Source organism: Dipodomys spectabilis, unplaced genomic scaffold (genome assembly GCF_019054845.1).
Source record: "Dipodomys spectabilis isolate Male_0828 unplaced genomic scaffold, ASM1905484v1 ptg000054l, whole genome shotgun sequence".
Lineage (NCBI taxonomy): Eukaryota > Metazoa > Chordata > Mammalia > Rodentia > Heteromyidae > Dipodomys > Dipodomys spectabilis.
Window position 1 is genome coordinate 41,020,146 of NW_024870731.1, and position 11,326 is coordinate 41,031,471.

At 55.4% G+C, this 11,326-nt stretch overlaps 1 protein-coding gene across 1 annotated transcript; it reads left to right on the forward strand.

Moving 5' to 3' along the window:
• The first annotated feature begins 315 nt into the window (after positions 1-315).
• Positions 316-9,815, forward strand: Creld1 (cysteine rich with EGF like domains 1). Its single transcript, XM_042680150.1, has 10 exons — positions 316-788; positions 1,020-1,102; positions 4,993-5,103; positions 5,551-5,642; positions 6,887-7,063; positions 7,147-7,242; positions 7,918-8,001; positions 8,143-8,238; positions 8,406-8,540; positions 9,150-9,815. Exons 1-10 carry the CDS (start codon positions 615-617, stop codon positions 9,362-9,364), a joined length of 1,263 nt encoding a protein of 420 aa, XP_042536084.1. The 5' UTR covers positions 316-614; the 3' UTR covers positions 9,365-9,815.
• Positions 9,816-11,326: the final 1,511 nt, after the last annotated feature.

The following is an 11,326-nucleotide window of genomic DNA, read 5'->3' on the forward strand; positions in this document are numbered from 1 at the left end:
TGCACATGGCTCGCCGCCATTGGCTGCAACGGTTGGTCACGCCCCGGTCTGCTGCGTGCGCTTCACGCAGGCGGTGGCGACCTCAGCGCTCGCTCGGGGCAGGGGGCGGTGGTTTCTCGGCTCTTCGCGGGCGCCTTCGGCTCTGGCCGGTCCTGTCGGCCGGAGGCTCCGGCCTGACCCCTTCTCTTCATGACCGGACCCCGGCTTCTCCTCCCAGGACCAGGGCTCCTCACTCCTCCCCCCAGCGCACCCTTCTGGCCTTCTCTCTCCTAGTACTCAACCCGCTCTCCCCAGTTCTGCTGCTTTGGCCCCTAAGAACTCCTTGAGACCCCAAGACATGGCCCGGCTCCTGCCCCCTGGCCAAGGATCCAGGCCACGACCCCTGCGGCAGTGGGGATAGGGCTAACTTATTTCTCGCTTGGGATTGCTGGTTAAATTCTTTTCCCCACCAAACCCTGCCCCGCACCCCCAAGTTCTCTTACAGTCAGTCTGGGCTCCCTGCCCCGCCTATCCCTGAACCCACCCTTTCCTTTCCTTTCCCACCTCCACCACGAGCCTGGCTCCTAGAGAGGCCTCCCACGTCCTCTATCTGCTGGGCCCCAGCCTGGGAAGAGATGGCCCCACACCCTCCTTGGGGCCTGGTCGCAGCCCTGCTCTGGGGCCTAACTCTCTTCCTCAGCCTCCCAGACCCTGCCTGGCTCCAGCCCTCTCTTCCTCCCCAATCTGCTCCCCCCGCTGAGCCCCATCCATGTCATACCTGCCGGGCACTGGTGGACAGCTTCAACAAGGTGGGTGCACCAGTAGTCTACAGGGAGGGGGCCTACCCACCTGTAGCCCAGCTGTGCGCAGCTGGGGGCCTTGGTCTGAATCTGCAGGGATTCAACTCCCATCTCGCTTATTGTCTGTATGGCGCGGGGCAGTGTCTGCTCTGTGTATCAGTTCCCTGGTCTGTAAAATAGTAAAACACCAGACTGTGCCAGGCTCTGTACTTAACTATTACTAGTTTTCTCCATATCCAGGGCCTGGAGAGAACCATTCGGGACAACTTTGGGGGCGGAAACACTGCCTGGGAAGAAGAGAAGTTGTCCAAATACAAAGACAGGTAAGAGGATGTTGGGGAGGAGCTGGGTGTATATTCTACCTCTTAATCTCTGTTCCACTGCATAGGAGGGTCTAGGAGCTCTTAGAGGGGATTTATTCATACAACAATCATCACTGAACATCTACTACACAGCAATAAACAAGGAAGCAAACTCCTGTCTTCCTGGAACTCACATTCTAGTATAGAAACAAGGAGCTGGTGGCTCATGCCTGTAGTCCTAGCTACTCAGGAGGCTGAAATCTGAGGATCCCAGTTTGAAGCCAGTTTGGGCAGACAAATCTAAGAGACTCTTGTCTCCAGTTTACCCACAAAAAGCCAGAAGTGGCAGTGTGGCTCAAGTGGTAGAGCCACTACCCTTGAACCAAAATGCTAAGCAAAAGCCATGAAGCTCTGTGTCCAAGCCCTAGAACTACGTGTGCACACGCATGTGTGTGCACACATATGCACACGTAACACTTTCTAGTTGAAAAATAAGTAAATAACTTGTCAGGTAAAGGACAGTCAAGTGAGGTAGACTACAGAGGGCAGGAGTTTGTGTAACTAGAAGAGGAGGGAGTGCAGTGAGCAGAAATGAGATCCACACTTTGACCGCTACAGAATGGGGTTTATATTTTGTTCTGTGTATAATGGGAAGCCCCTGGGAGATTTTGAGCAGAGAAGTAATCGGCTCTCTCTCTTTTTGTCTTGAAGACTTTTCTCTACAGACTGGTTTCATACTTCCAGTCTTTAAAAAAAAAAAAAAAAAAAAAAAGCTCAAGGGATCAAGTGTCTTTTTTTTTTTCTTCTCTCCTTTGGTTGTGAGGCCTGGGCGTTGTCCCTCAGCTAAAGGCTAGCACTCTACCACTTGAGCCATAGCACCACCTCTAGTTATCTGGTGGTTTATTGGAGATAAGTCTCACAGAGTTTCCTGCCCAAGCTGGCTTTGAACCACGATCCTCAGATCTCAGCCTCATGAGTAGCTGGGATTATAGTTGTGAGCCACTGGTGCCGGCAAATAGGGTCTTTTTGTACCTAGAAAAGATCACTCACAGCTGGCCAAGTGGAAGAAGTGGGGACAAATTTAAAAGGTGAATACGCAGCGTAGCATGAAGGAGCCTGAGCTAGTGTGGTATCCAGTAATGGATAGGATGAGAAGGGTAGAATTCTGGGTATATTTTATAGATAGAACAGTAAGACTTGAGATGGATTCATTATGGGGTTTGAGAAAAAGAATAAAAACCTGAGGTAAATAGCAATTTTCAGAGATAAGACTGTGGAGGTGGTTTTGGGGTAGGCTTAGGTGTGGTCTTTAAGCTGTGGGACCCAGTCCATTAAACATCCACATAACCTCCATCTAGGTCTGGAGCTCAGGAAAAAAGGAGTTTGAGGGTCAGAAGCATATAATTAGAATCTAAAACTACAGGAAAATAGATTATCTAGAAGCTGAGGCTTGAACCTTAGACTCTTTATATCTGGCTTCTTTTTTTTAGTTGTTGTTGTTGGTTGTGGGGCTTGAACTCTGGGCCTGGGCGCTGTCCCTCAGCTCTTCAGCTCAAGGCAAGTGCTCTACCACTTGAGCTTCAGTGCCACTTCTGGTTTTCCGGTGGTTTATTGGAGAAGAGAGTCTTTCCTGCCCAGGCTGGCTTTGATGTGCAATCCTGAGATCTCAGCCTCCTGAGTAGCTAGGATGACAGGCGTGAGCCACAGCCACCCAGGCCTGTTTTCCATTCTTTTGGGTATATGCCAAGTGGAATTGCTAAGTCACGGTAGTTCTATGTTTAACTTCTGAGAAACGACACTGCACAGGCGCTACTTTGTTTGTTTGTTTGGTCCGGTTGTGGGGCCTGAACTCTGGGCCTGGGCGCTGTCCCTCAGCTCTTCAGCTCAAGACTAGCGCTCTACCACTTGAGCCACAGCGCCACTTCCGGTTTTTTCTTTTTTGCTTATGTGGTGCTGAGGAATCAAACCCAGGGCCTCATGCATGCAAGGCAAGCGCTCTACCACTGAGTCACCTTCCCAGCCCCCTACTTTTGTACTTGCAATGTGAAGAGTTCTACTTTTTTAATTTCCTGGAGTACATTTTCTAATTACTTGCTTGCCATTGTTAGTGTGTGTGTGTGTGTGTGTGTGTGTGTGTGTGTGTGTGTGTGTTGTATATTTGTTAGTCCTGGGACTTGAACTTAAGGCCTGGGTAATGTGTGTGTGTGTGTGTATGTGTTGTGTGTATGTTTGTCCTGGGACTTGAACTTTTAAGGCCTGGGTAGTGTGTGTGTGTGTGTGTGTGTGTGTGTGTGTGTGTGTGTGTGTGTGTGTTTGTATATGTTGTGTGTATGTTTGTCCTGGGACTTGAACTTAAGGCCTGGGTACTGGCCCTGAATTGTTTTTGCTCAAGGGTAGCACTCTACTCCACCACTTCTAGCTTTTTTTTTTTTTTGTCGGTCGTGGGGCTTGAACTCTGGGCCTGGGTGCTGTCCCTCAGCTCTTCAGCTCAAGGCGAGCGCTCTACCACTTGAGCTACAGCGCCACTTCCGGTTTTTGGTGGTTTATTGGAGATAGGAGTCTCATGGTCTCTCCTGCCCGGGCTGGCTTTGAACCGCGATCCTCAGATCTCAGCCTCCTGAGTAGCTAGGATTACAGGCGTGAGCCACCAGCGCCCGGCTAGCTTTTTTTTTTTTTTTAATTATTTTTATTTGCAGCTAAGTGGAAATAAGAGTCTGTTGACCTTTCCTGCACAGGCTGGCATTAAACCACAATCTTCAGATCTCAGCCTCCTAAGTAGCTAGATGACAGATGTGAGCCATTGGTGTCCATTATTGTTCAATTTCACACACACATATACACACATACTTTCTTTCTTTTTTTTTTGTCAGTTGTGGGGCTTGATCTCTGGGCTTGGGCGCTGTCCTTGCGCTCTTCAGCTCAAGGCGAACACTCTACCATTTGAGCCACAGCGCCACTTCCAGTTTTCTAGTGGTTTATTGAAGATAGGAGTTTCATGGATTTTCCTGCCCAGGCTGGCTTTGAACCGCGATCCTCAGTTCTCAGCCTCCTGAGTAGCTGGGATGACACGCGTGAGCCACTGGCGCCCAGCTATACTTTCTCTTTTTGACTGCTGACCTGTATCCCAGCCCCGCCCCCCCCCCCCCCCCCCATTTTTGGCAGTACTAGGATGGTTTGAACTGAAGGTGCTTTTCTACTTGAGTCATGCATTTAGCTTTGCTTTTTGCTAGTTGTTTTGAAGATGGAGTCTCATGGACTCTTCTGCCCAGGGTGGCCTTGAATTCCTGGGATTATGAGACTCTGATGCGAAAGCAGGTGCCTCAGGTGAGGAGGTGTATATCTGTATCCCAGCACTCAAGATGTTGAGGCGGGAGGAAAATGAGTTCAAGACTAGCCTAGGCTATATAGGAGATCCTGTTTCAACTCAAAAAGTTAAAACAACAACAAACCACCAGGTGCTGATGACTCATGCATGTAATCCTAGCTACTCAGGAGGCTGAAATCTGAGGACTGTAATCTGAAGCTAGTCTAGCAGGAAAGTCCATGAGACTCTGATCTCCAATTAACTACCAAGAATCCAGAACTGGAGCTATGGCTCAAGTGGTAGAGTACCAGTTTTGAGAGAAAAAGCTCAGGGACAGCACCCGGGCCATGAATTCATGAGTTCCTGAATATTGACACAAAAAAGAAAGAAAGAAAAATAAAAAGAGGTTCCGAGGGGTTTAATGACTTCCCCAAGTCAGGTGTTATAGGAACGCAGATCTGTTAGATTCCCAGGTAGTGTCCCTTCCATTGTGTCTCATAGCCTTTCAAGCTGTCACGGCAAGAAGGGTGGAGAGAGACTGGGCTTGGACTGGCTGGGGAGGAGGTAGGCAGAGCATTTTCCCACCATCTTGGCCCTGTTTGGCCAGTGAGACCCGCCTGGTGGAGGTGCTGGAGGGGGTGTGCGGCAAATCGGACTTTGAGTGCCACCGCCTGCTGGAGCTGAGCGAGGAGCTGGTGGAGAGCTGGTGGTTTCACAGGTGAGTGGCATGGTGGCGGGAAGGGGGCTCAGTGGTAGAGCGCTTGCCTAGCATACAGGGAGCCCTGGGTTCCATTCCTCAGCACCACATACACAGAAAAAGCCCCAAATAGTGCTGTGGCTCAAGTGGTAGAGTGCTAGCCTTGAGCAAAAGAAGCTCAGGGACAGTGCCCAGGCCCTGAGTTCAAGTCCCAGGACTGATAAGAAAAAAAACAAACACAAAACAAGTGAGTGGTGTGGCAGTCTTCTGGGGACCTGGTGGTGGTAGGGCTCCGGCTTGGCTAAGGAGCGCCTTGCTGGCAGAGGGACCCTGTCCCGGCAAGCGCCTTGCTCGGGTGGCTTCCTGGGATGCACGCCCAAGATGGGCTGCTCTGTGGGAGGCAGCGGGAGGCCCACGGACACTGCCTCAGTGGCCTTCCCTTTCTACCCACCCCTGCCCTGGCCTCAGGCAACACGAAGCCCCGGACCTCTTCCTGTGGCTCTGCTCAGATGCCCTGAAGCTCTGCTGCCCCTCGGGTTCTTTCGGGCCCTCCTGCCTGCGTGAGTGCTTCACCTTCCTCGTGGGGGGGGGGGGGGGCTCCAGTTCTGCCCTCCCTGGCTGTGTGAGGACAGGCTACCCTCGGAACCTCTCAGGACCTGGGTTCTTGGCTGCCTCCCAGGTGGAGATGAGCAAACCCGGGGGAGAGACAGAAAGGCACTGGGGACACAGCTTGTCAAGAGGCAGGTGTCAAGTGTCATGTAGTAGACAAACGCTGACACCCTCACCTTCATTTCCTGGGCCAGACAAACTGTCACCTTCCTGGGGAGGAACAGGGGCTGCTCTGAGGCCCCAGTGTTCCCCCCCTCCCCCAGTTCTCAGGCTGGGGCTCAACTTTAGAACAGTCTCTCTTACAGCCACAGATAAAGAGTCAGTGACTGAGAGAGGGTCAGTTCAGTCTTTAGAAAAGATTAATTAGGCATACCTGTAATCCCAGCACTCAGGAGGCAGAGGCAGAAGGATTGTGAGCCTGAGGCCATTTCTACTTAGTAAGGCCCTGTCTGGGAAGGAAGGGAAAGAGGAAGGAAGAAAGAAGGAAGGAGTAAGGCAGGGGAGGAAGGAAGTCTGTAATCGCATGTGGAAGGTAGAGATTGAGGCTGAAGGTTTGAGACTGGCCTGGGTGATAAAGACCAGGCTGGGTGTGATGGCACAGCCTGCAATGCCAGCTGTGTGGGAGGTGGGTCTTGGTTCTAGGTCAGCTCTTGGCAAAAAGTGGGAGACTACCTGAAAAATAAACTAAATGGTTCAAATAGAAGCCTTGTCCTGTGAGCCCAAGGACCTGAGTTCAATCCCTGCTACGACTGAAGAAAGAAAAGAAACAAAAGATTTATAAACTACCCGATTGCTCCACAATGGGGTGTTTACTACATAAACTTCAAATAGTTCTACAACGAAGTATGCGGACACGAAAATGAATATGAATCTGCAGCTCATTTCTCTTTTTTTTTTTTGTCGGTCGTGAGGCTTGAACTCTGGGCCTGGGCGCTGTCCCTCAGCTCTTCAGCTCAAGGCGAGCCCTCTACCACTTGAGCTACAGCGCCACTTCCGGTTTTCTGGTGGTTTATTGGAGATAGGAGTCTCACAGTCTCTCCTGCTCGAGCTGGCTTTGAACCGTGATCCTCAGATCTCAGCCTCCTGAGTAGCCAGGATTACAGGCGTGAGCCACCAGCGCCGGGCTGCAGCTCATTTCTCTTACGAGCCAATTTATACCCAAATGAGGTCTCACCCAGTTGGTGTCTGTCCACAGCGTGTCCTGGGGGCACAGAGAGGCCCTGCGGCGGCTACGGGCAGTGTGAAGGGGAAGGGACGCGAGGGGGCAGCGGGCACTGTGACTGCCAGGCCGGCTACGCGGGGGAGGCCTGCGGCCAGTGTGGCCTCGGCTACTTTGAGGCAGAGCGCAATGCCAGCCATCTGGTATGTTCGGGTAGGTAGCCTGAAGGTGCGGTGCAGGGGAGGGGCAGGAGGGGCGCTGCCTGCCTGTCCTCATGCTGACCCCCTTCCACCCAGCATGCTTTGGCCCCTGCGCCCGCTGCTCGGGACCCGAGGAATCCAACTGTTTGCAGTGCAAGAAGGGCTGGGCCCTGCACCACCTCAAGTGTATAGGTGAGTGGGCCCCCCCTGGGCTCCCCCCTTCCCCCTACCTGGGCTCCCCCCTCCCCCCCTAAGGGGCCCGCGACATGGGGCGCTCGGCCTGGCCTGGAGGGCAGAAAAGTAGCCGAGCACTCAGGGCAGACCTAGCTGTGTGCAGTCAGCCGGAGTACGGTGCGGGGCCCGGGAAGGCTCCCGAGGAGGTGACGAGCATCAAGGGTGAGCCAGAGGCTTGAGCGCTAAACTCGGGTCAGGACACCTGGCTTGGCATGTGGCTTGGTCCTTGTGTGACCACTTAGGACAAAGCCGCTGTGACAGAAAGATCTCACAAGACGGTGACGGAAAGACCGGAGAGTTTCTTTCTATCGCATTCCTAGTGAGCCGCCCAGGCTGCGAAACAGCTCCGCTGGCCGGTCACTGGGCACCGGGCCGCTTGGTCGCCCCCGGGCAGCCTTGCTCTGCCTCCGCTGCTGAGTCAGGGCCACCTCCCAGCACTCAGGAAGCGAGACGGGGAGGCTGCTTTAGCGCCAGGCTGGAGGAGGCGCTAACACTCGCCTACATCCTGTCGGGCAGAGCTCCAGTCCCAGTTCTCTCCCACCTCCGCCACACGGTGATCCTAGGATGCTGGAGTGGCCCCGGTGTCCAGCTGGTTAGATCGGGACTGACCCCCCCCCCGCACCCCTCCCTCAGACATTGACGAGTGCGGCACAGAGCGAGCCAGCTGTGGGGCGGACCAGTTCTGCGTGAACACGGACGGCTCCTACGAGTGTCGCGGTCAGTGTCCACTCTTGCAGGGGTGGGTGGGGAGGGGCCGCCTCACAGTGTCCCTCCAAACTTGTGCCCTCTCAGGCTCCAGAGCCTCTTCCGGAGCCAGCCTGACTCCCTCACCCCTGCCCTCATGTCTCCCTTCTGCAGACTGTGCCAAGGCCTGCCTGGGCTGCATGGGGGCGGGGCCCGGCCGCTGCAAGAAGTGCAGCCCTGGCTACCAGCAGGTGGGCTCCAAGTGTCTCGGTGAGTCTTCCGGCAAAGGCCACAGGCATCCTGAGGAGTTGCGTGGGGCTGGAGCACTGGCAGGGCAGGGGGAGCAGGGGGGCCATGTTGGCAGGGGAGGGGAAGAGGGAGCGGCAGGATATGAACAGGCTGGGTCAGCACTCCGACCTGTCCTCACATCTCCCCAGATGTAGATGAGTGCGAAGCCGCTGTGTGTCCAGGAGAGAACGAGAAGTGTGAGAACATGGAGGGGGGTTACCGCTGCACCTGTGCGGAGGGCTTCGAGCAGCTGGAGGGCGCGTGCGTGAAGGAGGAGGTCCCAGGTGAGTGACGGCCTCCTCCACACAGCCCCCAAGCAATCGCACGGGGACCGGGCCCTGTGTCCGCGCTCAGCCCCCGGCTCCGGGGTGAGAGAATCACACTTGGCATCAAGCCAGTCTGCCCCCCAAAGCCTGTTTCCTCAGCTGTGGATGACCCCGTCCTTGCACTGGCCCCAGGGGACTGCTCTCGACCACGGGTGCCGTGCCTAGTGTGGCCGCATGCACATTCGGTACCCAGTGCCGGACTGGAAACAAGCCGATGCTGCAGGTGTGCTCTTCCCATCCCGCCTCACTCATCTGCAAACCAAGAGGCAGAGCAGCACAGCGCCTTGCCCAGGGCCGCAGGGCCAGCACTTGCTGGCCGGCTGGGTGGGCACCAGGCGGCCTGACTGGAGCTGGATGGGTTCTGAAGTACGTGCTGTGCCCCTGCGCGCGCTCCGGCAGGCTCTCACCCGCCCCGGCGCTGTCCCGCTTCCATTTAGTGACGCAGGGTCAGCAGCTGCCCTGTGGAGTTGTGAGCCTGGCGCACCGGGCAGCTGGGGCGAGCAGGTGTGAGCACGGTCGTGGGCCCAGGGGTGTGGTGGGGGTGACGGCTCCGCGTCCCCTCCGCAGAGTCGGCGGGCTTCTTCGCGGAGATGACAGAGGACGAGCTGGTGGTGCTGCAGCAGATGCTCTTCGGGGTGATCATCTGTGCGCTGGCCACGCTCGCCGCCAAGGGGGACCTGGTGTTCACCGCCATCTTCATCGGGGCCGTGGCAGCCATGACGGGGTACTGGCTGTCGGAGCGCAGCGACCGTGTGCTGGAGGGCTTCATCAAGGGCAGATAATTCCCGCTGCCCCGGGGGATGGCCTCCCACCCACCCAGGCTGCCCCACGGGCAGGCCTCTCTTGGTGGACACTCGGGACAGCTTGGTTTCTGAGAGCGGGGTGAGCACCCCATCCCTACCCGCCTTAAGGAGCAGCGCAGACAACCTCATCCTGGGCAGCTGTGGCTCTCGGGTGAAGAAGTATCTGGAAGCGGAAAGCCGCGAGATCTCTGCCTGGGGGAGGGGACTGGCCGGCTCACGGTCTGCGTGTGTGCGTCCTCAAAGCGTCTCCTGTGGCGACTGCTAGTGAGCTCTGGCCCCTGCCCAGGACCAAAGGGGCCCCCACAGGGGCAAGGCCACCCCAGCCCTTCCTGCCAGTTGCATGCTGCCAGCTCCTGGTCTGTATTCACCCCGTCCCTTCAGCCACTGACGTATTTATTCATCTCAGGAAATAAAGGTCTTAGAAACTGGAGGAGCTTCCGTCTTCATACCTGTCTACCACCATCACTGCCAACATGGAGAAGTGTTCTAAAACACTGGTAAAGTGAAAGCGTCTCTGATGAAGTAGACAGAAAGAGGGAAGACGGGCCCAGAAGAAGAGTTAGAAGGGAGGTAGAGGCAGGCACTGGTTGCTCACACTTGTAATCCTAGCTACTCAGGATGCCGAGTTCTACAGACTGTGGTTTTTAAGCCAGCCCAGGCAGGAAAGTGTGAGACTCATCTCTAACCATCAAAAAGCAGGAGGTGGGCTGGGAATGTGGCTTAGTGGTAGAGTGCTTGCCTGGCATGCATGAAGCCCTGGCTTTGATTCCTCAGTACCACATACACAGACAAAGCTGGAAGTGGTGCTGTGGCTCAAATGGTAGAATGCTAGCCTTGAGCAAATAAGCTCAGGGATAGTTTAAGCCCCATGACTGGCAAAGAAAAAAAAAGTGGTGGAGAGGGGCTCAAGTGGTTTTAGTGCTAGCCTTAAGCAAACAAAGCTAAGGGACAGCTCCTAGGGCCTGAGTTCAAGTTGAGCTTTCTGGGTCATCAGATGATTTTGACTTCAGAAATTCACCTCCTTATCCTAAAATGGACAGAATGAGCTGGGTGCTGGTGGCTCACGCCTGTAATCCTAGCTGCTCAGGAGCCAGCCCCGGCAGGAAAGTCTGTGACACTATCTCCAATAAACCACCAGAAAACCAGAAGTGGTGCCATGGCTGAAGTGGTAGAGCAGTTGCCTTGAGCTGAAGAGTGTGGGACAGCGCCCAGGCCCAGAGTTCACAGAGTTCAAGCCCCATGATGGGGGGGGGGGGGGGGGGAGGGGAAAGGAGACAGAATGTTCTCCCCTCAGGCTCAGAGTTGGCTTCACATTGGGGCTGAAGACCCTGAACCACAGTTATAACCAAAGCAAGTATCCCTCTGAAAGGCCTCCAGGCTCAGGCCTGAGTTACTGTGGGGAGAGGCCGCCTTGCCCTGCTCTGGTTGGGTACAGGACGCTGGCTCAGAGCTGTGGGCCAAATCTTAAACATTTATTTCTTTGGCACAAAAAGGACAGCCAATCTGGACAAGGAGGCTCATTCCCACTGGAGGACGCTGGGACTCCCGGTCCCTGTCCCCCATGCTCAAGTCCATGCACATCCACCCTGTATTCCGTGAGAGTCACGGCCTCTGTGCAAAATTCCTGCTGGGGAAAAATATAGATATTAAAAACACAAAAAAACAGGGTGTGAGGGGGCTCGTGGTGAGTTCACGTCGGGCTGCAGTCAGGCGGAGAGCCAGAAGGCCCCGCTGATCGCCAGTGTCCTGGAGCCGGCCATTCCGGGCGGGCACAGAAGAGGAGGGGTGCGGGCCCTGCGGGAGGCCGCTCAGGGCCGGAGGACGGCGGCCAGGCCCTGCGGGAGGCCGCTCAGGGCCCGAGGACGGCGGCCAGGCCCTGCGGGAGGCCGCTCAGGGCCCGAGGACGGCGGCCAGGCCCTGCGGGAGGCCGCTCAGGGCCGG

Excerpts from the sequence above, each read along its gene's own strand:
- Creld1 (XM_042680150.1), top strand. The coding sequence starts at position 615 with ATGGCCCCACACCCTCCTTGGGGCCTGGTCGCAGCCCTGCTCTGGGGC. Across the intron at positions 5,643-6,886 it reads TTTCGGGCCCTCCTGCCTGC|CGTGTCCTGGGGGCACAGAG; the intron begins GTGAGTGCTTCA and ends GTCTGTCCACAG. Across the intron at positions 8,239-8,405 it reads GGTGGGCTCCAAGTGTCTCG|ATGTAGATGAGTGCGAAGCC; the intron begins GTGAGTCTTCCG and ends ACATCTCCCCAG.